Source organism: Anopheles marshallii, chromosome 3, assembly GCF_943734725.1.
Source record: "Anopheles marshallii chromosome 3, idAnoMarsDA_429_01, whole genome shotgun sequence".
NCBI classification, from domain to species: Eukaryota; Metazoa; Arthropoda; class Insecta; order Diptera; family Culicidae; genus Anopheles; species Anopheles marshallii.
In genome coordinates, this window is record NC_071327.1 from 51,518,134 (window position 1) to 51,543,381 (window position 25,248).

Sequence of the window (25,248 nt, forward strand, 5' to 3'; positions counted from 1 at the left end):
CAACAATTAATTTCAATTTGAAGCCACTTTGCTTTTCCACTTGTTTTGAGATTACCGGCAAACGAGAAGCGGCAGATAGTTCCACCCAGCACATAGGAGCACCCAGCGGGCTCTAGCAACATTTAATACTAAACAAATATAGCCTTAAATTTGTTAGAATGCAATAACAGCTACTTAAAGTATGTTTCATCCAATCAGATTAACAACAGGCCAATCCAACCTTCTTCCCACCTGGCATCACTTAAAGCTACAGCACAGAAATCTTTACGATCTTCCACCGGCGGGAACGATTTTTTCCAGCCTCGTTCGATCCGATACCTTTGCGTGGTAAATTCGAGCTACTTGCATATATGGTATGCACGGTTGTTTGTTTTCCTTCCAGCCAAAGTTGCACGAATTCTCGAATTCAGGATGCCTATCGCTAAGGCTCTGCGCTCGTCCTGCTTTTTCAACTGTGTTTTTCCCCGATTTGTTCCCCGATGTCCAGCATTAGTTTTCGATATGCGTATGTTGTATTAGCGTATTTGTGTCCCTCTCGGTCGGTAATGTGCGGGCAGGTTATGGTACAGAAACAAAGCCGACAGAAACTTATCCTTTCCAGTGAGATACCTGAAACAATCGGTGTGAGTTCCATCCCCATCGAAACTCGGCACCCTTTCGCTTAGAGCTACAGCACCATCGAGGATGATAACCTCGACGGTCTGCAACGAACGTGTGCCTCTGAAGACGTTTAGTTTGTAGGCCGATTTGCAAACAACTGTTCGATGATCGCCTCGTCGGCCAAGGTGGACGTATCACCCACATCACGATCATTGATTGCCACCTTGCGCAGTACTCGTCGCATGATCTTGCCGGAGCGTGTTTTCGGCAGTCCCGGCGCATGCTGAATGACGTCTGGCTGTGCAAACGGCCCAATACGTTCCCGCACCAGCACCTTCAGCTCGCTGATGAGCGTTTTATCGAACGCTTCGTTCTGGTTGGGTGTGATGAAACAGTACAAACATTCACCCTTGACTGGGTGGGGTCGAGAAACGACAGCCGCTTCCGATACACGTGGATGCTCGGTCAACACCGATTCCACCTCCGAGGTGGACATCAGATGTCCAGACACGTTCAGCATGTCGTCCACACGGCCCGTTACCCAGTAATATCCATCCGCGTCACGACGGGCACCTACAGGGACGGGCAGTACAATCAATAACTTCCTTTTACTACATCGTTCATCACGCCCATCACTTACCATCACCCGTACAATAATAACCATTGAACTTGGAAAAGTATGTCGACTCATAGCGAGGATGGTTGTTGAACAGGGTGCGCATCATTCCCGGCCAAGGTTGGGAGAATACGAGATAGCCTTCGCCTTCACCCTTGATTTCCGTGCCACTTTCGTCCAGCAGTGTTGGTTTTACGCCAAAGAACGGGAACGACTGTAACGTCCGGAAGATCATTGCAATTAGCTTCTACTGACATGCTTCAGACATCAAGAAAATACGTACGGCAGAGCCAGGCTTCATAGGAGTTGCTCCTGGAAGCGGCGTGATGACATGTCCACCCGTTTCCGTCTGCCAGAAGGTATCCACAATCGAGCAACGTTCCTTACCGATCACGCGATAGTACCAAAGCCACGCTTCCGGATTGATCGGTTCACCGACACTTCCAAGTACTCTGTAATCACGAAGGAACAGTCCATTTTGTTACGTCTCAACATCGCTTGATATCAATCATATTTGTCTTTACCTTAAGGTGGAAAGATCATGTTTCAATACCGGCTCGTCGCCAAACTTCATCAGCGAACGGATGGCGGTTGGTGCAGTGTAGAACTGTGTCACCTTATACTTGTCGATGATTTCCCAGTAACGATCGGTATCCGGGAAGAATGGTGTCCCTTCGAACATGACCGAGGTGGCACCGTTCGCCAGTGGACCGTACAGAACGTACGTGTGCCCGGTAATCCAACCAATGTCAGCTGTGCACCAGTAAATGTCGAGCGGTTTGTAGTCGAACACGATTTTGAACGTGGTCGCCGCGTACAGCAGATAGCCGGCCGTGGTGTGCAGTACACCCTTCGGTTTTCCCGTAGAACCGCTGGTGTACAACATAAACAGTGGATCCTCCGCTGACATCCACTCGGGATAGCATGCCGGTTCGGCATCTTCCATCTCCTGATGCCACCAGAAGTCACGTCCATCCCTCCAGGGAGTCTGCAATACAGAGGAGGTCAATATAGCTTGATCTTGGTTTGGTTTGATCTACACATCTCGGCTACCTACATCAAACGAACCGTCCCAATCTTCCTTGCCCGGCGTAACGCGGTTGATGTGTGACACTACGATGCAGGTCTGCACATGATGACCGAGCTCTTCCGCCTTGTCCATAGCAATATCACAGATTTCCTTCAGCTGAAGGATTTTCTCACCGCGCCAGGCTCCATCGGCGGTAATCAACACCTTGGCCTGGCAATCGTGCATTCGCTCCGCCAACGAATCAGACGAGAAGCCGGCAAACTGGAAGTAATGGCAAAATAGAAAGGAATCGTATCAGATAGTTGGGCAATTATTCATTTTATTTTTTGTGTGTTGCCGTCCCACGCTGTCTCGTGATCTTACCACAATCGAGTGAACGGCACCGATTCTCGCACACGCTAGCATGGCAACCGGGAGTTCCATGGTCATGGGCATGTAGATCGATACCCGGTCACCCTTCTGTACGCCGTGACTCTTCAGCACGTTCGCGAAACGGCACACCTCCTCCAGCAGCTTCCGGTAAGTCAGCCGGCTGTAGTCATCCGGGTGGTTTCCTTCCCTAGAGAAACGAGGTCACGGGGAAAGTCACGGTGAAAAGCACATCAGTACATCACGCACACACACGGGGTGCAACTATGATAAGAAGTTTCGCACCAGTTCAAACTGGTCGTTTTGAGGGGGCATTTAGAACTGCTCTAGAGGGCGGTCACTGGCTGAACTTGAATTGTGTAAAAGCTTGGAACCGCGTAACCGGAGATATTGGACGTCCCGCTGACCTTGCCTCAAATCTCCGGTTAATCAACAACATCAGGGATCAGCAAAAAAAACCGGCACGAGAGTGTGGACTAGGTATTGTTTGACATGCATTAGCAACGTCAATCGTTGCAGTGTGGTTTTCGTTACAAACCCCAAGGCAGGAGTTTTGTTTTGTTTCCCTTTTCAAAGTTAGCTTTTCGTTTATGCAAAAATTTGTACGATCTAACGGAGGGGTATTTGACGTCAGCGACACTGTTGTCCAGCCGCGATATACCGCCCATTGTCGAAGTATCCGCACATGCTTCGTACTCGTTTATCATATTTAGCTATGGAACTGTTGTAAGTCGTGGCAAGGCAAAGTATATTGACTGGGATATTTAGTGGAATACTCCCTGCTGATTAGTAGTCATTTCAGTCTGTAGTGGACATGCCTCAGACGAGATTTTATCACGAACCGCAATTCTTAAGTAGTGAGAAGAACAATTTAGTATATTGTTTATATTTCTGTTTAAACCATCATTTCACCTTTCTTCATTCTCAAAATATTATTCTACTGGGCGAGATTATACCTTTGTTCTCCTTTTCTATTCATGAAAAACGGCCAGGTCATATTGGTTAACTCTAGTGTTAGGTGAAACTGATTCAGATACCTCAATTCGAATGATTCTTTGAATCGAATGAAGGAATCTGAATCTTTATTATTGTTATTTATTTGAGAGTCGATTCCTGCTTTGAATGACTCCTCAATAAAGATTCATATGAAAGACTCTTCTCAAAGGATTCGTTAATCACAATAATAATTAACTCTACTCGATCTAAATCTCAAGTAAAATACGCATTAGTTTGGAGATATCTCCTCTTCTCCGAACAATGAGAATGCACCTTAACCTTACATACTGAGGTGTACTATGCCTTTGTTCTCTCCTATTGACAGTAGAAGTTCTGGATAGTCATTCTTTCTATTGGTCTTGCCAAGTAATCCTGTTACAGCGAAGAATTTTACATCGGATGGGATTCGGTACCGGTCGAGTGTCATGTGAAGATCGGCGCCAACACAACTTAACCACCATCGTACCACTCTAAAGTGCGTTTATTACGTGCCATAAAAGAAAGCCATAATCACACCACTCTTTGAAGTTCGCATCCATTGCGATTTGGCTGTAATCTACGTGGGTCAAGCTGATGGTCAGGCAAGGTTGAACAAGGCAATTGGTAACAGTCTCCTTTATACAGCACCAACAACAAAAAAACCCCCCGAACCGCTCACTGATTCCAGATGCCGTGTCGTATGATTTAACAATTAATAGATAATGGACAGATAACATGGTGTATGGATCGCGGATTGAAGGTAGCACCGCCACAAAAAAAGAAGATGACAAAAAATTGCACAAATTGACCATAATCACGTAATCACGTTCGTGGTGTGCATGCGAAGTAAAATAGCGGTTCCGTACGGTGGCAAAACTCCATCATACCGTGCCAAGGGAAAGGTATTGCTCGATTACACCAACTGGAATTATAAAAATAAACCCCTGCCTGCTTGGATAAGGTTCGAAAGGCGATGAATATTTCATTCTGAAATGTTTACACCTAAACAACATCGTAACGAAACGTGTGTGTGTGTGTACTTTTTATCGTAAGCTTTCGCATAAGTAAAGCTCTTAATTTCCTGTTAAGGAAGGGGGTTCCATTAATTAAAAAAGCAATTTTAAAAACACATCTTCCGTGTAAAGGTTTTAAAGTAAACAGACGCTGCATTTCGTGGAGTAGCCCAACCCCAACGTGCACTACATTAAGTCGAGTGACAGAGGAGGATGGTGGCACTTGGTTTTGAAATGCTGAGTGTGTACTTCTACCATTATCATTCTTCTAACATTCGCGGTCACGTGCTGGATTCGGTTTTGCGCGTTCTCCTCCGCGTTGAAGGAGCGAAGTGCTTGATATTTGCCGATGGCATTCAAGCGTTACCATACATGCATCTGTGTGGCGCATGACCTTGTTTGGTCTTAATGTTTTTTTTTTGTTTGCTCTTCTGTTCCCTATGCCACATTCCTATTCCTATAAGAGAATTTTTTTCCACGCAAGTTTGAATTTTATATACGTGTGATGAACGTGAGATGGTTGTTTGCAGGAAGCTTCATCACTAGACGTAATTCTCCGGTCAAGCAAGAATTCCGTAGCAAATTGACTTCACACGATCAACAAATAAACATCACACAGGTGACGCAAATAGTGGAGCACGGGCGGTAAAAAAAAATCCTCCACTTTTTATGCGAATTTTGAAGCTTTACGTAACTGCGAATAAACATTGAGCGTGGCTGATGGACGGCCAGCAGCAAACGAAGCAATAAACGTCAATGCCTCATAAAATCTTCACTCGGTACACTCAACGTCCACGACAGACGCTCATAATCGGCCTGTTAACAAATTTGTACCGCTGGTCTACTTTCCCACTGCCAAACCACACTCCAATGGATGGAATGCTATCGATCGTTGTTGTATTTCCGTTAACAATTCAGCTCAATCGGATGGGTTCCGTGTATTAGTGCGCATTTAGGCGACTAGGTACTGAACGATTCCCCGATAAGGGAAGTTCTCAAGCTTGTACGAGATAGAGTGGTATTGAAGAGGCAGATTAAAGGGGATAGAATTTTCGGGGCTCCGGTGGTACATTGATAGCGAAGCCGGTTTTCACACGATAGGACCGGTTCAAAATCCCATCCGGACCAAATCCCCCACTTACGTAGGCTTGGCTATCCATCCACGGGAAAACAAAATCAAAGAAAGCCATAAATAATAGCAGGTCTAAGACCCCTTGAGGTTGTTGTGCCCCCGATAAACAAGCAGTGGTAGAATTTATGCTGAATGTCGTTCCCCATTCACCTGTTGATTGTACAGATATCTCGTACAATAGTTAATAGTTCTGTCTTAATCGTGATCATGCGACGGCCACACAGTGTGTGACCCTCGAACAATACACGTGCCGTGTTTCTGTTGTCTTTTTTTTCATCCTCCACAGCCAAGAACGCATAACTTGCGCCGTGCACATAACGAGTTACACCTTGCCGTTGCTGCTATCTTGTTCTGGTTGGTTGGTACATTTTGAAGGATGCAATTTGCCATACTTGGCACAACCAAGGGGGGTATAGTGACCCTGCAAAGCTTGCCGACCTCAATGAACTGCTGCAACAGAACGAAGAAAAAGTGAACCTCCAAGTTAAAGATTCTGTGAATGTAAAACAGAAGTCTATTTTTAACCATTAGCCTTCAGTTTCCATGTTGTCTGGATAGGGTGTTTTTTTTTGTTATATATCTGGATACAACAAATCTGGAGCAGAATGGAGGTACTGCTTTGGTGATTGCTTCTAGAATGTCCGGAAGCTCTCGTTCCTCCAGTTACATGCGAGGAAACATGTACAGCACACGGTTCATATAGTCGGACCCCATATGACGGCAGTGATACAGTGGGTTGGTTCCCAAGTAATGGTCCTACGTAGATGTAACAACCGACCAGGCCAGTGTATGTCTTTGACTTGAACTTTCGCTTCCACGGTTTTTGTCCACTGCTGCAGCAGTTCAAACTAAAGCACCTCCACCTAGGTGGACCGCGTTGGTTGACGCGGTTCGGAGGTACGGTATCACGCTTAACCTCAACGTGCGGAGGAGAGCGAATTAAATCGACCTGAATTAACACCGCGTTCCTTCCATTATTCATTCAGCGTTCGGTTTGTAACCGAACGTGCGGTCAATCCGCCTCGAACACGGGCAGCCCATTCGGTTCGATAACTTCACCGTGTTCGCAAGTGGCAAGTCCTGCGGAAATCCGAACCTACGCAAATGGCAGCTCCGGTTGAGTGTGGTTCCAATTATCGAACATACCATCAGCCAAACAAACGAAATCCAACTGCTGTGTGCGTAATCCGCCAATAGTTATTTTTTCCTCTCTCACTATTCGCTCCCCCGAAAATTCCCAAACGAACTCGCGGGGCCCAGAAACACAACAAACGAGTGAAAAAAAATCGATGAATCAAATTGACGTAAGCCTGCAGGTGTTCCTTCGTCCCATGCAACGGGGCTGTGTTCTTCTTGCGGTTGCGGTCTAACCCCACGGGTCCGACCTTCGGATTTGCTTTCCCCTCTGTCTGCCTTCGTTGGTGCCGTTCGGGCGTTCCGAACCCCATACACCGTGTGGCGCATCCTTCGCGTACTTCCCGAAAGGACTCGAAACAAAGCATCTCCACGCGTCCTTCTCGCTCTATCTGCTTCACGCTTCAGACGCACCAAAATGAGACAGAGACATCTCGCTTCGCCTACTACAAACTGCATGTAAACTCTGTTATGCACGGATTACAACCCAAGTTGGCTGCGAGTTACATAATCTTGCAAGGACGAACGGTTCGAAACCTTGCCCCGCATATATGACTCATTCGCGGTACCATTTGCTTACCAGTAGTACGCAACGGTGTCACCGAGACCATTCTTTACATTTCGATCCAGCAAATTGTAGCAAATGTTCGTCGACGCACCCTCCATCCACTTGACGAAGATGGGTCCTTTCGAGATGTCGAAGTTGTAGGAGAAGAAGTTCTTCGGATCGTACGGCGTTTCCCAGTGAAATTGCTTGGCCACGTTCGCCCAGAACTGGGCCGGATTTTCCAACGACTGCTGGTAGAACTCCTGGTACTGCTGCATGCTGTTGATGTACGCCTTGCTGGCGACATCCGCATGTGGATTGAACACCTTTTCCGGTTCCGATGGCATGGTTACTGGTCGCAGGGTCACTGGTTCAACTTCGAGTCAAGAACAAACACACACACACACGCTCGATGTGTTCAACACTATTCTAGCGACGAGTAGGGTTGGTAGGTTGCTAAAACACTGGTTGTTGTCCGAGGTATCTTGGAGGTGTCCTCACCTAAGGGAACGGTACGGACTGACTGCGATACCTTGACGGTTTCGGGTTTCGTTTCACACAGACGACTGACCGCGTTGTTGCAAAAATTCGAACCGTACGCAGAGAGAATTTTCCACTTTTCCACTCACACACATCGAAGTAGCACCGTTTGTTATGCACACAAACTCACACACGATAGATACAGCAGGAGTGAGGAAAGGTGAAAGGTACGGTGCACACACAATACGCGAGCCACACTACGTTGTTTTCGTTCGATACAGCGCGCATATGATTTCTGTCACTGTTGAGAGGTTAGTAGCTTTCTGTTGTTGTCGTTATTGCTCTACTCCATACTCTCGCTCTCACGAAAATGGTGCGTAATTTTCACCCAAAAAGTAAAAAAAAAACACAGCAGACAAAGCGACCGAGTGCTATTACTTCACAAAGCCTACTACGGGGGGCCTCTTCTCGCGCTGGTATCACTTCTTTTCCTCCCTTCGCACACGATTGTTTGGAAGGACCAAAACACCACACGCGCACACAATTTTTCGTACCGGCAGCTGGCACGAAGCGAACGGTTTGAGCTGCTTACAATGAATGAGCGTTACCATGCGGCGCACTGAGAGCGTTATACGGAAATCGCAACAGACCGCGGTAACGCATACACGTGCAGCGTCCATATCGCATGTTTGATTGCGTGCGTTCTAGCGAGAAGTGTATTGTCGCGCTCTTTCGCATGCGCTTTATCTAAACGCGCGCTCTCTGATGGGGTCTGCCATCCCTTTCGCCCGAATGGGGCAAAGAGCGTGGTTTGTTTATCGTTGGCACGCGCTGTCTTGTCCCTTGCGTAGCTCCCGTCGGTTTATTCGTACAAAACGAGATGTTTTCGACAGAAGAACAGGAAGCTGTAGTCAATCGGATAAGCCGTAGATTTCACGCGCAGGAAATCTTTTTCAAACGATGCAACAGGTCCCACTTTTTGGGAAGATAAAAGTGCATGCACAGTGCGTAATTGAGCGTTATAATTGCGTCGCCGATAGACCCATACCAGATCCACCTGTGTCAGCGTTCTCGCGCAATAGCATAATCGTAGTTCGATTATTTGTCCTCGTGCGCCGAAAGCAATCGCTCCAGAGATAACACATTGCGTTGTTTTGTTTTTCCTTCCTTCCTGTCTTTGGTTGTCATTGTTTCCATTCGAATGTCGCCATACCGTATCTGACTTTACGTGGCTTTCCCTTCGCAACATTACTCACCGGCTTGCCGCGTGTGTGTGTGTGTGTGCGTTTCGTAGGCGCGACCTCCGAGGGCAACGGCCAACGTAGTACTTCGTCAGCGGGCTGGATTTCATCAAAATTCGGTCAAGTTGCATAGTGCCCTCGGTGTTACTGGCTTAAACCGTCTGAGGGCAGCACAATTTCGCCAGCATGGAGTACAAGCGTGCGGATAATGGGTACGAAGAATTAATCATGAAATATCATTTGGCAATGTAAAATTGTGGCACATAGTATAGCTCTGATCAAGGGTCGTCTAATTGCACACATCTCCTTTGTCCGGTGCATGGCGCGCACACACACACACACGCATACACGGTGTCCTAATTTTAGGTGACTTTCGAAAAGAAAAGTGGACCGATCTGGTTGGTCACACTGATAAGCATTCGTATATTTAGCGGTGATGCATCATTTCGTCATTTTTACAGGAAACCTTTTCTACTGACCTTTGGAACGTCGGTTGACTAAGATGGGTACGTTTTGGAGGTGAAAGAGCAACTGCACGTACACACGTTGCATTCGAAGATGTGGTATACCTTCTTGATAATTTCTTCACGTTTTTATTCACGTTGAAGATGATATTCGTAACAAGAAACCAGAAATATACTACACAAGGTAAGATTTTTTTTTCCCATTTTTGGCACAATAATTTTTTATTTTTAGAAAAATAAATCAAATATAATTAAAAGCTAAGAATATTTTGACACACTTCTATATAACTGGGGTTGGAGATTTACGAGGCAAAACCCAAATGGATGGTGACCCTTCTAAAGTATTTGCCTACAAATCCTAACTTATGGAGTGATTAATTACAGATTGCTCATCGCACCTTTGAAGTCGTCCAAAATTACACCTATCTTGGTTCAAAGGTTGGTTCAAGCACCGACAACAGCATTGAAGTAGAGATACGGGCAGGGATATTGACTGTCCCGCGAAACACCTGTTGGGTCGAACGAACGAAACTGGGACTATACAAAGCTTATGCCGCTGAGCCATGGACTTTGTTTAAAACTGACGAAAGCCTCGCAGCCGCGAGAGGAAGATGCACAGAAGGATGTTTGGGTCCGTATGTGTGGTAGGACTCCCGTTGGTGTATTTGGCAGCGGTGCCAGTTCCACACGTCGGATTCGGTAAAAAATCACATTCCGGCTGTTATCCCCTTTCAAGGACTGACTATCCGGCTGCGTGGTAAAATAAGTCTCGTAAACCAGAAATGGAAATTGCAATTACGAGAAAAATTGTTTTGGATCGTCCAAATGAACAGAGAAGGCTTTTTAGGCCTAATTTGAGAAGCAGGTATGGCGTTGATGGGTCGGATAAGCAGAAGTAATACATTGCCCAGTTAATGCAATTTGAGTGGTGCCGCCCGGTGGTGTATTGCTAGCGGCGTCAGTCCCATACGACGGGACCGAAATAAAATCCCATCCGAACCGTGTTTCCCCATAGCCAAGTACTAACTATCGAGCTACGTAGCTTCAAATAAGTCTAACAAGCCAGAAATGGCATACACACATGACCCAGTAGTAAGATCGTTACGCCAAGAAGAATAAGAATCAATTTTAAATAAAAGCGTGCCTTGCGATAAGTGTTACTAAAATGTATGAAAAATGTCTGATGGTAAAGCCAATCTCGGTTAACGATTTGCAAAACGTGGTAGCGAGTTTGATCTTAGGAAATATTATACTTTTTTGTATACTCTACGATATATTTATGCGAAATGTTTGAAAACTTCGGACACTTAAAACTTCAAGGCAAAACTATAGTTTTTTTTTTCTCGAATATACATTACTTCCCCAGGCTACTTTCAACCAACAGTAAGAAAAATTGAATGCATTTTGTAAGAGCAAAGCCAATCATCATAATCAGTGCATTAGGTCACAACATACGATCAGCTTCTTCCCCGTGATCATGCTCGTAACATACCGCACACCAGACAGTCTCGAATCTCGCACTCACACAAAAAAAAGCGAAATTTGCCAACAAAAAACGATCATCCGTTTGCGGCCGTCTGATGATTGTGAAGTGTCGCCCTTCCGTTTGCTTCTGCATTGCCGGCGAGTGTGCGCTGCGTGACAGCATCGTCCGATTGCGTTCCCAACCAATGGCAGTGCAGGGCGCGTCTGGTTCGGTTCGGGAATTTTACCGCACCAGACGGAAAGGGCAGTTAAATCACGCAACAACGACGATGACGTTCTGGTGACGTCACGGGCAAGCAGTCCCCGCTGCTGCATCTCCGTGCCCGTTCGCAACGCACGACTGGCTGCAATGATCGCATGCCCCAACCATGCGCTATCAGTGAGCATGCTGTGCTGCCGGTGGTGGATGACAAGCCAACCTTTTTACCGCTAATCTTTTGGAGGTCAACACGGTGATTCTGGAATGCCGATTGTAGCGTATAGTCGTGATGGGGAGAAGGGATTCCAGAAGCGAAGTGCAATGCAAGAGGCAGATCGGTGGCCGGCTGATCTGTGAGAGGTGTGTCCTTTGCATGCACTGCATCGCTGACCTGTACCAGAGCCATATGCTGCCTTGGACTGTGTCAGGGTGTCATGTTGCCGACTGGACTCGTGGCTACACATAACCGCGCACACGGAACAAACACGGCGAACGTGTGCCGTCATAGACAGTGGAGGAATAAATAATAAAAAAAGGCAGAATGGTTCAATCGAATATTGATTCCATTCATTTTGCTTAACCTTCCTATGCGGTCTGTTCTACGATTGACCTTACATTTTCGTGTGGGATTTGATTTAATGATTTTGCAAGGCAAGAACCACATATTGTTGCTATGAGCGATTGTACATGACAATGGACGGCAAGCCATTTTTTGTAATTAGTGTGTGTGTGTGTTTTTTATTCAAACGATCATTCCGTCCGTGGTTGAATGCTGTATTCTTGGAATTTATTATCCAAGATTCTGCAGGTTTATTCAATCAGTAGAAGTGATAGCAGCTACTACATTATCTAAAATTATCGTAAAATTACGAAAAAAGTTACGTATTTTTAACTTTATTAGAAGTTCTTGTTGTGTGAACTAGCAAGGAGAGAGAAAGAAAGGGAGAAAAATTGAGAGAGAGATGCTACATTGTTATGCGGATTGCATACAGATTTAAACGTGTCATATGTTTTGCGGTTTGCATACTTTTACATTTTGCAGTGGTGTGTTTGTGTGTGTTTAATCACTGGAGAAAAGTCATCCATCACTAGAAGCGAAACCGTGAACTCCGATGTGTACACGTTTTTAACGACCGCGGAAATGTTGGCTAGTTTACTTGCAATTTATTTGTCTTAATCTTTTATTAACATCTTCTTGGCTGGTTGAGTTTTTAATCCATTCAATAGTTAAGTTTAAGTTATTAGTTAATTATTCTTCTTTTTTATAGGCACAACAGCCTCAAGAGGTCTAGGATTGTCATTTCTGGCCTTATTTACCCGTAGCTAGATAGTCAGTCCTGCATACGGGGGAATGGTACGGATGGGATTTTGGTGCAGTCCGTTTGTCTGACGACCGGCGCCGCTACCGTCATGCCACCGGGCCGTTCAGCTATTAGTTAGTCACTTATTTATTAGTTAGTTATTAGTTTAAATAAATATGCATTGCAGGTAAAACATGAAAAATAATATAAATTGTTGCTTGCGTTATTTCCCCGTTATTTGTTGTGTTTTCGAAAGTTCTGGCACATTCAATGTTATCGTGAAATCATAGTTGTCCTGTTAACAACGCTGGGAATATTTATAAGCATTCGCGGGTATTCGCAACTCTTTTTCCTTATCGGCACAACAACCTCTAGAGGTTTAAAAGAGGGCTGCCATTTCTGGCTCTCTGTGACTTAATTTACCCGAATAGCTGGATATAGTCATTAGTGCGTACGGGGACTAGTCCGGATGGAATTTTGGTCCGGTCCGTTCGTGTGAAGACCAGCGCCGCTACCATCATGACACCGGGCCGCCCCAATTTTCGGAATTAGCAGGGCTTTGTTTAAACATCTTCGTCTGGTAACGAAGTTAATAGCAACTTAATTGCTTTTTGTTACCAGCACTCCATAACTTCTGCCACACACTCTGGTTCCATCCCATTAACTCTCTATTTTTTAAATGTACCATCACAATTTTACATGATTCCTTTGGGCAAAACGAAATCTTCGTCCGTAATATTCCCTGCTTTAAAACTGTATGGCATACGTTAACAATGCCGTCTTTCCACCATGAGGAAAACATAAAACCTGTCTATTGCATGTCTTTAAGATTAGAATTAGAATGAACATACTGGACAAACTAGGCTAAATTGTACAGTGTACAATCTGCTATAGTATTGTGTACAGTTGTACAAATCTGCTGAACAAAGTATGCATAAATATCAAATTCCTTCTAATTTCATACACGATCTCCTAAAAAAAACTGCGTATTTTAACCTTCACCGGACGAAACTGGTAATGTGCAACAATGTAATATTTATATATATATTCAAATCATTTCGTTTGCAATGCACTTGCAAGTAATTTCAACAAACGTACATGCTTGCTGTACCACAGGCATAAATGTTTTGCTGCAGGGTACGTGCCGATTAATGGTTAATGGCTGCTAGTATTCTACGCACGTGGTGGCAACCGGTATAAAAGGGAGGATCAAATCTACATCAGCACCATTTGTTTGAAAACGGGTTTAATTAAAATATTTCGTTCACTTCAGTGGAAAGGATGAAATTGTTTGCGTATATCGCTGTCATGTTGGTAGTGTTTGCACAGATGATATTAGGTAAGACATATCTTGTTACCCTGGATTATTTTATGCTTCAATTCTTCTATGCTAACTTTATGCCAAAAACAATCTCTCTATCCTTCACAGCTTTTCAGAATTATGGACAGGGAAGTGAAACGGTGGAAGAGTTCTGCCTATCGGAACCATGTGAAACACTAACGAAGGAACCGGCGGAGAACAGCGGCTCAAGCATCCCGAAGTGCGAATGTGAAGAGGACCATTCATGAACGTTAGTAGTAAGCAAATAATAAAGAATTTGTGTCGCTCTAAAAACAATGTCTCGATTTCTTGAGGTTATTAAATGTTTTTTTTCTGTTTTGTAAATATGTACATTATTTGTTTGTGCATTTTGCACGTTTTATCGATTATCCTCTTCTCTGTGCAGGTGTAAGGGGGGAGTAGGGGTGTAATTATGCCGACAGAACTATTTTAATGTAAACCTACCCACTATATAAGAGAATGTTACAACATCAAGGGTTTGTCTCACTCGCAGGGTCATATTTGAAGTACGCAATGAAGTTTGTACTAGTGTTGATTGTTATGGTTGCTCTAGCTGCACGTGGTATATCAGGTAAATGTGAAAGCATAAGTAATATTTCGTACTTGGCCTAAATTTCATCTTTTACATTCAAGGGTTTCCTACCGATCTGTGCACCAATAAATGTGTCATATGTGAAACACGTTGCAAAACAGTCGATTGCAGTGAAGCGCTGGGCTGTTGCTGCCAGATGAAAACCCACGATGAACAGCAATGCCCTGAAGGATTTACCTGGAATGGCGCCAAATGTATGCAGGATTATTCGAGCCAAATCCGTGTGAAGCCACCTTGCTTTTGCGTTTGCTAACAGGCAAGATTTATTCGTTCAATATGGACTGTAAAAACAGAAAAACAGTAACAGTAAAACTTACACACTACAATATTTTATTTTTTTTATTTATTTCCATTATGACGGCCAAAGGCCGTATGATCGACAAAGTTTGCCGAAATTAAACAGCTATACACCACAATATACGATATAAAAAAGGAGTAAAATGAGTCTAACAAAACAATAAATGAACCTATACAAGAAATGCATTTGTTATGAAAAAAAGAATCATCTTCGGTCAATCATTGTAGATACACTGTCTTGTTCCACCCTAACACAACAAGGTCTGCGAAATTGTTGAACGATGTGCGAATACACGTGCCAGTACGGATAAGCTCGCTAAAACTCGTGCTTCATTTGAACGTTTACAAAAAAGTGTGTTTCGTAAAGCCATCCACGAGTCGTGAAGCAAATACCACAGGCAGTTTGTGCACCTGTGGATGTGAATTTATTAGCTACAAGATTTACAGACTTACATTTAAATGCAAGCTCAAATGATTCCGTCTGTGGCTTTCACACTTTCACCTGCATCCCTTTCTCATCTTTGATCGCTGCCTAAGTGTAGTTAATATTAAGAAAGCTTATCTGAATACAACAAAAACCATTCCATTTTTACTGTAATACTGTGAAATCATCACTCACTATGCAACAATATAAAGCTTAAGCCAACAATATATTTGAAGTAAAAATATTTTGAAGGGGCTAACACAAAACATTAATGGTATTTATGCTATAACGGTCATGGTACGGTTTATTCATGAAAGATGAAACATTATACATGCATTCTTCATTGCTAACCAATTAATACCGCGACACCAGCTGCCGAATACAGGCACAATCTGGAACGCAATGTCCTCCCTGCTCCTTGTAGCCCATCGGGCAACACCGCTTCTCACAGCTGTTACATCTCACTGGCGTTACGTATCCTACTTCATAGCGCACTGGTAACGGGCTCAGACAGCTCGAGCAGGATGTGGTCACGGGATAACAGCCTCCTGTAATAGAAAGAAGGACAAACGATCGTTAGACTGTCCACATCATCTTCCAGGCTTTTACTGCTCTTACCTTCGGCCAGCTGAGCTACGGCCACTACCAACAGAAAAGCGGCTAGGAAGAACTTCATGATTGGTGGTATTGCTTGGAGATGGCTGATTCCTAAGAGAACAGAGCTGAAGGTGTGTCTGGTCGAATAACGAATGCATGATGGTCTAAGCTTTTATACGGTGCGTTCTTTGTTCGGTCATTTGTCACATGCGCACGATTTGAAGACACGTTCCCATCGGCTGTATGTTTATCCAAAGAACGGCCCGTGACTTCCGATCGAAGGCAACAACCGTTGCATAACAGATCACTCGGCTGTTCAGACCAACACGTGGCTAAGCCGGTCTCATGTCTGGACATTGTAGTCGATCGCGTGTTGATACAGGAATGTACATTGTTTCCATTGCGCTCGGATTCCTTGGGACATCTATTCTGCAGGATCCCTGATGACTGAAGATACATCTTCAAACAGGAAGGAAAACCGCTATATAAAGCGGAAGCGATGGACATCGATTCAATCATTGGATCCAGCTCGAATCACGGCTACACAACTCACTCTACAAGATGAAGTACATCCTGAGCCTCCTGTTTGTCGTCGTGTTTGCCTCAGGTACGGAAGATCGCTCGCCAAATGCAGTTGCATAGGATAACCGAAGTCTTGTGGGTCTTCTTTCAGCTTGTCTTGGATCGTATTCTGTGAAGTGTGGTGTACCTTCGTGCAAGAAGTGTGCATCGGCGAACTACCCACCAAGCTACACGGCCCATTGCGTCGAAGAGGAGGTCCAGCATGAGTATTGTGGAGTTCCCACGTGCCCGAAGTGTGTCACAACGACAACCACCTCCAAGCCGTACTGTGTGAAGCACTATGTCGAAGAAGAGGTCTATCACGATAATTGTGATGTGACCACGACCAAGCCCAGCTGTGAACATACGTACGAGGAGGAGCACTGTCCGCACGGATACTTCTGGAATGGGTATTTCTGTGTTCCCGAGTGCAAGTGTACCACCCATAAGCCACCATGTTACTAATCAAGAATCATAATTTTATACCACATAAGGTGAAATGTTTTACGATATTCGCTTTAAAATCAGAATACTGGAAATTACAAGGAATTGAAGAAAGCAATCAATATTGTTTTTTTTTTCATAAGAAGTGCACAATCCGAAGCTAACAAGTACATAATTTGATCCAGTTCTAAAGCCACATAGGGCACATACATTGTATATGTTGCCTCTCAAGTAATTAAGTAGCTGATTATGAGGTAGCATTTAATGAAAATATTCAGAGATTGAAGAACTGCGTACGAAAGACTTTTCTGGAAGTAGCGGTTCCTATCGTGTAGAACCGGCACTGCTATCGGTTTCGAGTTTCTTATTCTCAAGATTCTTCTTCACATGTTTTTATGCTTTTTCTTTCTTATAACATCACAAAGATATTTACAACTCTGCACTGACAATTTATCGGCCTACGCTTATCGTTTAAACGTGACCCTTGCGAACACGAGCCTTTAATTCGTAGACACTAATTCTCGGCAAGTAATTCTGAGGGATTCTTTATGTTGCCTCGTATAAATACACTGAACGGACCTGTAGAGAATCAGTTCACAGCATCCATCGCTCAATAAACCATCACCAAACGGTACCAAACCAACCGATCCTCAGCTCTCAACATGAAGACGATCGTCGTACTTGCTCTGTTCCTGGCCTGTGTCGCGCAGATCCATTGTGGTGAGTGATTAGCTTCAAATGACTCGATCATCCATTGATAGTGTGCGTTCTTGTATTATTCAGTCTCGTATTCTTCGTGCGGAAAGAGCGTCTACTTTACCGAGAGGAACCCAGAAGGTTATTTGGAAGAGTTGCACCACAATGTGTATCCGTACCCGTACGCTGGACTACACCATGGGTACAGTAACTGCGAATGCTTGAAATGCAGACCTGCAGTCTACACACAGCTGTACCGGGCACGCCATACCTACCACTGAGAAATGTACTGACATGATTCAATAAACAGAAATACGCATCTCAACTTAACACACGCAGTTTTCCAATGCCTCAAATAGTTTCTTCCTTTTGTTCCATAAACACGTCTTAATGGGATGTCTTAAGTTAACAGAAACCGTGTAAGGGCAAGCTAAACAGAAACTAATAAGGGGATAAAAGTGACGGGTGAATCTTCAAATATTCAATCTACAAACAAATGTAGGCCACTTTAAGCAGACAAGCATCTTCCAATCGCTGAATCTTAGCATGATGTCTTATCTTGTCCATCAGCTGAAGAATTATACGTCACTGACCGTTGTAGATGGCCGAAACTTTAAGTAGCAAGTTAAGAATAACATATTCTTAATTCTTACTATTTCTTCACATCATTACAACATTAGGAAGTAAAGGCTATTTACTTGATTCTTTAATTGGTTTTGAGTGCTTATCGTGATAGACCTTCCTATTTGAACAGTCAGTTCTGCCTGCGAGAGAAAGGGTTCCGATGTTGCGTGGTACCGGGCCAGTCGTATGAATATCGCTAAAATAGAAACAAGCGGTCTCTGTCACTAAACTACCAGGCGCCCCCACCTTGTGTGCAATAAATTTCACCTTATGTGTGCTATGTGTACTGTGCACTTAAAATTTACATTTCCTAGTACGCTGTATTATTTTTATTATTTCATTACGCTGGCATTAGTGCAATTTCAGCTGAATTGAATTGAGTTAAATAGTTTCATTTTATTACATGTGCCCTAATTTTATTCTCATTTACGCAAAACATTAAAAATTATTTGAACGTATTTAAAGTATTATGCCAAAATCACTCCCTGCATATAAACAACTGATTCAAACCCAACCCAATCTTTCACAAGGGGGTTATAAACATGCCGCCAAAAAGCTGCCAAGAGTCAGGCTGATGAAATTAAATGCTCCCGTTCAAAAATCCGGTGCTTGCAATGAAAAATGTGAGCCGGCGACAAGAAATCGAGTGCGGCGCGTCAAAAAATGTGTGCTACCAGTCAAAACTAAAGTGTTAAACACTGTAAAGTGAAGTGAAGTGAAGAATAACTACAAAATTCAAATTTTAGGCATGTTATACATCAGGCTTATTTTAACACGATTAAGAAGTACATACGTAACTAAATAAAATATAATGACAAAATCAATTACACCAGTCAGTTCCAACAGCTTTAATAACAATTTCCTAACACAACTTGGGATGATTTCGTCTGATCTTTAGTCGTGGGTTTTAATGATTACATTCGCACGGTCCATGCTGTCTGTAGGGGCATGGGTACAGTTCGCTGCTCTTCTTGGCCTTGCAGCTCTGACAGCCGTGGCAAGTCTTGCACGGAACGTGAGGCTGATAACAGGGTTGGTGGTGGCACGGTACGACGCTCGGGCAGTCATAATAACGGCTCAGGTGGTTGTCCGGGTATCCCAGCAAATGATGAACGGGTACTGGATGGGGCAGAGAAACTGCAACGACATAACAAGAGACGCCATCATTTTTTTGGCCTGGAGCATGCCCAGAGGAATCAACTTACATGAGTAGGCCTGGGTGGCGCAGACGACGAGGAAAACCAATGTGGCTAGCGACTTCATGGTTGTTGGGTTTAGACTGTGCAAGGCTAACCAAAGCAGACGATGTTGAATGATGCCTGCCGCAGAATTGGGATTGGCTTTTATACAAGGGCAGTATTGCCAACAGCATCTCAGCAAAGTTGAGACACGTTTCAACGATAAAGGTTGATTGGTGTGCCCTGTGCATAGCGAAAAACACCCTACATCCCTCTTCCCTGTGCGCGTGTGGTTAGTGGAAAAGCTAGAATAGTAGAACCGCAAACAAAAGCGGACATACTCCTTGTAAATCGATAGAAAATGGAAGATAAACAAGTGTTAGTTACGATAGCTTGGCAAAGTATTTCCCATTGCTCGCACAAAAGGATTAGGAGCCTGTGTTATCCATCGCCGTATGTATTCGCAGAAATTGGTTGAATCTTCTACAAATGCCGTGTTGAATGTTCGTAATCCAGTAGTGCATCACAGGCGTAGTTAAAGTGTGTTGGACTGTATTTTACGATCTTTTTATATTTTCAATAAATCACAACAAGAATGACAAGAAACTCTCCCACTTAGTAACATGGTGGCTTATGGGTGGTACACTTGCACTCGGGAACACAGAAATACCCATTCCAGAAGTATCCGTGCGGACAGTGCTCCTCCTCGTACGTATGTTCACAGCTGGGCTTGGTCGTGGTCACATCACAATTATCGTGATAGACCTCTTCTTCGACATAGTGCTTCACACAGTACGGCTTGGAGGTGGTTGTCGTTGTGACACACTTCGTGCACGTGGGAACTCCACAATACTTATGCTGGACCTCCTCTTCGACGCAATGGGCCGTGTAGCTTGGTGCGTAGTTCGCCGATGCACACTTCTTGCACGAAGGTACACCACACTTCACAGAATACGATCCAAGACAAGCTGAAAGAAGACCCACAAGACTTCGGTTATCCTATGCAACTGCATTTGGCGAGCGATCTTCCGTACCTGAGGCAAACACGACGACAAACAGGAGGCTCAGGATGTACTTCATCTTGTAGAGTGAGTTGTGTAGCCGTGATTCGAGCTGGATCCAATGATTGAATCGATGTCCATCGCTTCCGCTTTATATAGCGGTTTTCCTTCCTGTTTGAAGATGTATCTTCAGTCATCAGGGATCCTGCAGAATAGATGTCCCAAGGAATCCGAGCGCAATGGAAACAATGTACATTCCTGTATCAACACGCGATCGACTACAATGTCCAGACATGAGACCGGCTTAGCCACGTGTTGGTCTGAACAGCCGAGTGATCTGTTATGCAACGGTTGTTGCCTTCGATCGGAAGTCACGGGCCGTTCTTTGGATAAACATGCAGCCGATGGGAACGTGTCTTCAAATCGTGCGCGTGGGACAAATGACCGAACAAAGAACGCACCGTATAAAAGCTTAGACCATCATGCATTCGTTATTCGACCAGACACACCTTCAGCTCTGTTCTCTTAGGAATCAGCCATCTCCAAGCAAAATCCACCAATCATGAAGTTCTTCCTAGCCGCTTTTCTGTTGGTAGTGGCCGTAGCTCAGCTGGCCGAAGGTAAGAGCAGCAAAAGCTGGAAGATGATGTGGACATACAGTCTAACGTTCGTTTGTCCTTCTTTCTATTACAGGAGGCTGTTATCCGGTGACCACATCCTGCTCGAGCTGTCTGAGCCCGTTGCCAGTGCGCTATGAAGTAGGATACGTAACGCCAGTGAGATGTAACAGCTGTGAGAAGCGGTGTTGCCCGATGGGCTACAAGGAGCAGGGAGGACATTGCGTTCCAGATTGTGCCTGTATTCGGCAGCTGGTGTCGCGGTATTGATTTGAGAGCTGCTGAGGAAAGCGGATAAAATGTTGTGAGGCTTGGAAAATGGGAAAGATCGAAACATAATAAATGATAATTGCAAAAACATAGCTCTGTTCGTTGTGTCTTTGATAATATTGCTATAGTATGTACAATTCCTAGGCCATTGTGTTACTATTGATCATGTGACTAATAGAATGTGGTGCTTTCAAATATCGACATCATTGGTTGATGTTATCAGTTAGAAGAATAGAAAACGGGCGTTTCAAAGTAAAAAGTATTCAATAAAGTAAAGTTCAAATTGACTTTGCAGTTCCATCAACAAAATCGCCAAACATTTTACTTTAAGTCTTTTTGTTATAAGAACTACAAACCCTAACTGTAGTAAGAAAAGTAATGAAATGCTTAAAATGTATTTGAATTTTTCAATTATTAAGCTGAAGAACCTGAAGAAGAATGTTTAATTTAAAATGGTCTTCTATAGCAGATTCTGTACATTTGTATTTCTTGATGTTCATTCAAACTATTCCTTCATTGCGAGTATTCCTTTCAACGAGTTTTTCACATAACTATCAAACTCAAATGCTATGGATCTTCCGAAGCCTTTCAACCCTTTTCATTAGTGAGTACGGATTTATTTAATTTATGAAAAATCATATTCATGAAGAGACTTTAACCAAACATGGAATGTTCAGAGGCTAGTTAGATCAATGCAACTGGCACGAAAAATATGTTAACCTTAAAGGAATGATATTAAGGTTAGGACAATTTAACTCGATCAACTACGAGATACTAGTAGTAGTTAATCTTCACACGGATTCGTTACGGACAGAAACAAATATCGCGGTACATTTCCAACTTGTTTGTTTGCTTTATTGATTTCACATATTATTCATCTTCTTCTATTGTTAGTAATGGCTTGCAACTGTTTTAAGGCAAACGCTCTTTCTGACGCATTGGCAGCCGTCGTAGTTATAGCCCATTGGACAACACTTTTCGCACGAACAACGTTCGATGGGAGTTGTGTAATGTTCTCGGTATTCCAGCACCGGCTTCAGGCAGGTCCTACAAATTGTGGTCGACGGACAGCAAGCTCCTGTGAACGAAAGGCGAGTGTGGATGTCTTGACAACTACAGCAACTTCACTGGACAGCTCCTGTCTACTTACCCGACGAAAGCTGAACTACTGCAACAACGAGCAGAATGGCTACCAGGAAACACTTCATGTTGAGTAGTTGTTGGTTGGACGATGAGGAACTTAGAGGTTGATGAGTGACTGATTGCAGATGGAAAAGATGTAGCCTTTTATACGGTTCGTTCTTTGTTCGGCCATCGAAGCATGTTTTGGCATCAGATTGGATAAGACATAAATGTTTTCATTCTACGTGGTGTTGGGTGAGGGAAATTAGATCAATGGATGTGTCTACCTCTTTGTGAAACTAGTAGGATGTGGCTTTTTTGTAAACAGTCAATTCTTGAAAGGTTTCGTTGCAGGGCTCGCGTGAGACGATGTTTGTGGTAGTATCTGGGAAGTAGAAAAGACAAATCTCAGGATTCAAAGATCGTTCACCCGATTTGTACTACGCAAGCTGATGGGCGATAGTTCATCTGGCCTACCCCCGTATATTGACAAATGTCGGCTGCTGGGGCTTGAGTCCCTTGAAGTCCATTGTTCTTCGTAGCAGTTTTCCTTCATTGCATCCCATTCATCCCTATACTCTTTCCGTTCTCTCCGAAGTGCCCTACAGTAGTACCTTTTTTGTAGTTTCTTTTATTCTCGTTTCTCATTACACACTGTCTATTAGTTTTCCATTTTTTGTTCATTTTTAAACTATTTTTTCTGTGGTAAGTGTTAGATTTTTAGTTTAATAAGTTAATTGTTATACAGCCTTACAGACAAGCCAATAAATACACAAATAAATGGAGAGGTTCCCCCTCAGCGTAGTTCCCTATCCGAAGAGCTGTGGTGGTTGCGATCGTCTTGGCTCGCTGCAGGTTTCTAAACAGCTAGTGAGCGAAGGCCTTACGACGGGATTGGAGGTTGGAGCAGAAGTCATGCAAGCCTGCTCAATAAAAGCAACGAACAAGCTAACATGGAAAGGTTCACAGACGAACTCTGTTGGGGAAAACCCTTGCTGTGCGATGAAAGCCCCTCATTCAACGAGTATGAAATGGAATTCGGCGTTGGAATTAGAGTGATTAGAATGGGAACAAAGACTTGTTGGTGAATTTTGTAACTCTACAATTTGTTGAATGAGTGTGGAAATGAAAAAAAGTAGTCGATTATGTTTCTCTTCTCGGTAATTTGTTATACTTTTCAACGGTTCTCTACGTTTTTACTCTTGAGAAAATTGTGTAAGGTAATTTTCATGACCTGTATCCCGTAGAAGAGAGCAGACTACTGCTAAGAATGCAATACTTACCATTCCTTATTTTATTTCTTCCGTTTCTATTTCCAGCGATGGATAACTACTCTAAAAATAAACTCACTCACACGTCCCCAAATTAATGCCACTTCAAGAACCTTACAAATGTCATCAGATAATGAGTCAAATATCTCTCAGACTGTCTCTACACAGTTAGCGATTGTCGCAATTGCGATTGCGACTTTGTCAAACTCTATACAAAAAAAAATGCGAAATGTCGCGATGTGTGTATTTTCTGCAACTTTGTGCGACTTGGACGCCATGACAGTTTATCTGTCGTCACGGGTGCAGTTGCCCGATATGCTGCCGATTCAAATGTTTAAATTCAAATTAATTCAGTTGAGAACCAATAAAACGGAATAAAGTATATAAATTAAGAGAATGTATTTAATTTTTATTCATTCATTATTACATTTTGGTACCATCCGGTGTTACCCGTCAAGGCGCTTTCTTGATGATGACTGTTTTCAAACACCATCACTTGGCTTTCGTCAATCAACTCGTGTCAAACTCGTTAATCAACTCTCGTTCGTCGAAATAATAACTACACCACACTCTGTATATTCTGTTAAAGCTTAATTTAATTAAATTCGATAATGATTTCTTGCAGACGGTCTCAGAAGGAAGGAGTAGAAGAGAAAGATAGGAAAAGAGAATGCACGCATGCAGAAATGCAGAAAGTCGAATTTCCTTCATTATATCGTTTACATTTACTATTCATGGATCGAATACTTCTTTTCATGCCAAGAACCATATTCATACCTGGCATTTCATTGATTACTACGACCACTAGAATAAAATTCTACAAAGGTAATTTTCATAACAGTAAAATATAATGCATTGGGAAAAATTAAAATTTGACAAATAAAAATTCTGCATACAAATATACACGAACTGTCAAATTGTTCAATTTCGCATGTTTCGAATCTGCGTAACCAAGCTCCTAATTATTTCGCGATTGTCGCAATTGCGACTGCGACAACAGTAGCTCACTTGGAAAAGGACTGTAATCGTGTAAACGATGCATACAATCCGCGTTCGCATTGCTTATATTCCTTCTATCCTTTGCAAGTTATAGACATACTTTCCATACAACAACACTCATTAATTGTTGCGTGGGCTGTTCCTACCACATTGTCGTGAATGATTGCGTCCCGCGATGAGTGGTATGTAACAATTTTCTTATTGCTATCGAAAAAAAACACAAAATTAGTTTATTTATCGACGGTCGCGGTTAAAAGACGCTGAAGCGCTTCCTTCGGCACAATTAATACATTTTACATCTTGTACGCTATCGCGACCTATAATAATGGTGGGCACTGTTCCACCATCGTCCTAATACTGGAACCCTACAACAGCTAGATTTGTAGGGCGTTACTGCCAACCTAATAAGTAAACAATCGCGTCGTGATCGCAATCACAACACACATGTTACCCTGTTTTGTTCTTCGTATTTGGTGTACTTATACAGAAAACATGATTCGCGTTATTCAACAAGTTATTTGCGATTGTATCAATAGTCACTCGCATTTCAATAAATTAAATGGCAATCATATCCAAAGAAAAAAATAATGTTTGGAATGTTTGTTTATATGCGAATCCATGCCTTTA

At 43.3% G+C, this 25,248-nt stretch overlaps 1 protein-coding gene across 1 annotated transcript; it reads right to left on the reverse strand.

The window, feature by feature from the left end:
* Window positions 1–730: 730 nt before the first annotated feature.
* On the reverse strand, window positions 731–7,763 carry LOC128711232 (acetyl-coenzyme A synthetase). Its single transcript, XM_053806098.1, has 7 exons — window positions 7,450–7,763; window positions 2,610–2,805; window positions 2,274–2,507; window positions 1,741–2,204; window positions 1,500–1,668; window positions 1,241–1,430; window positions 731–1,173 (listed from the first exon to the last, which is right to left on the reverse strand). Exons 1-7 carry the CDS (start codon window positions 7,761–7,763, stop codon window positions 731–733), a joined length of 2,010 nt encoding a protein of 669 aa, XP_053662073.1.
* Window positions 7,764–25,248: the final 17,485 nt, after the last annotated feature.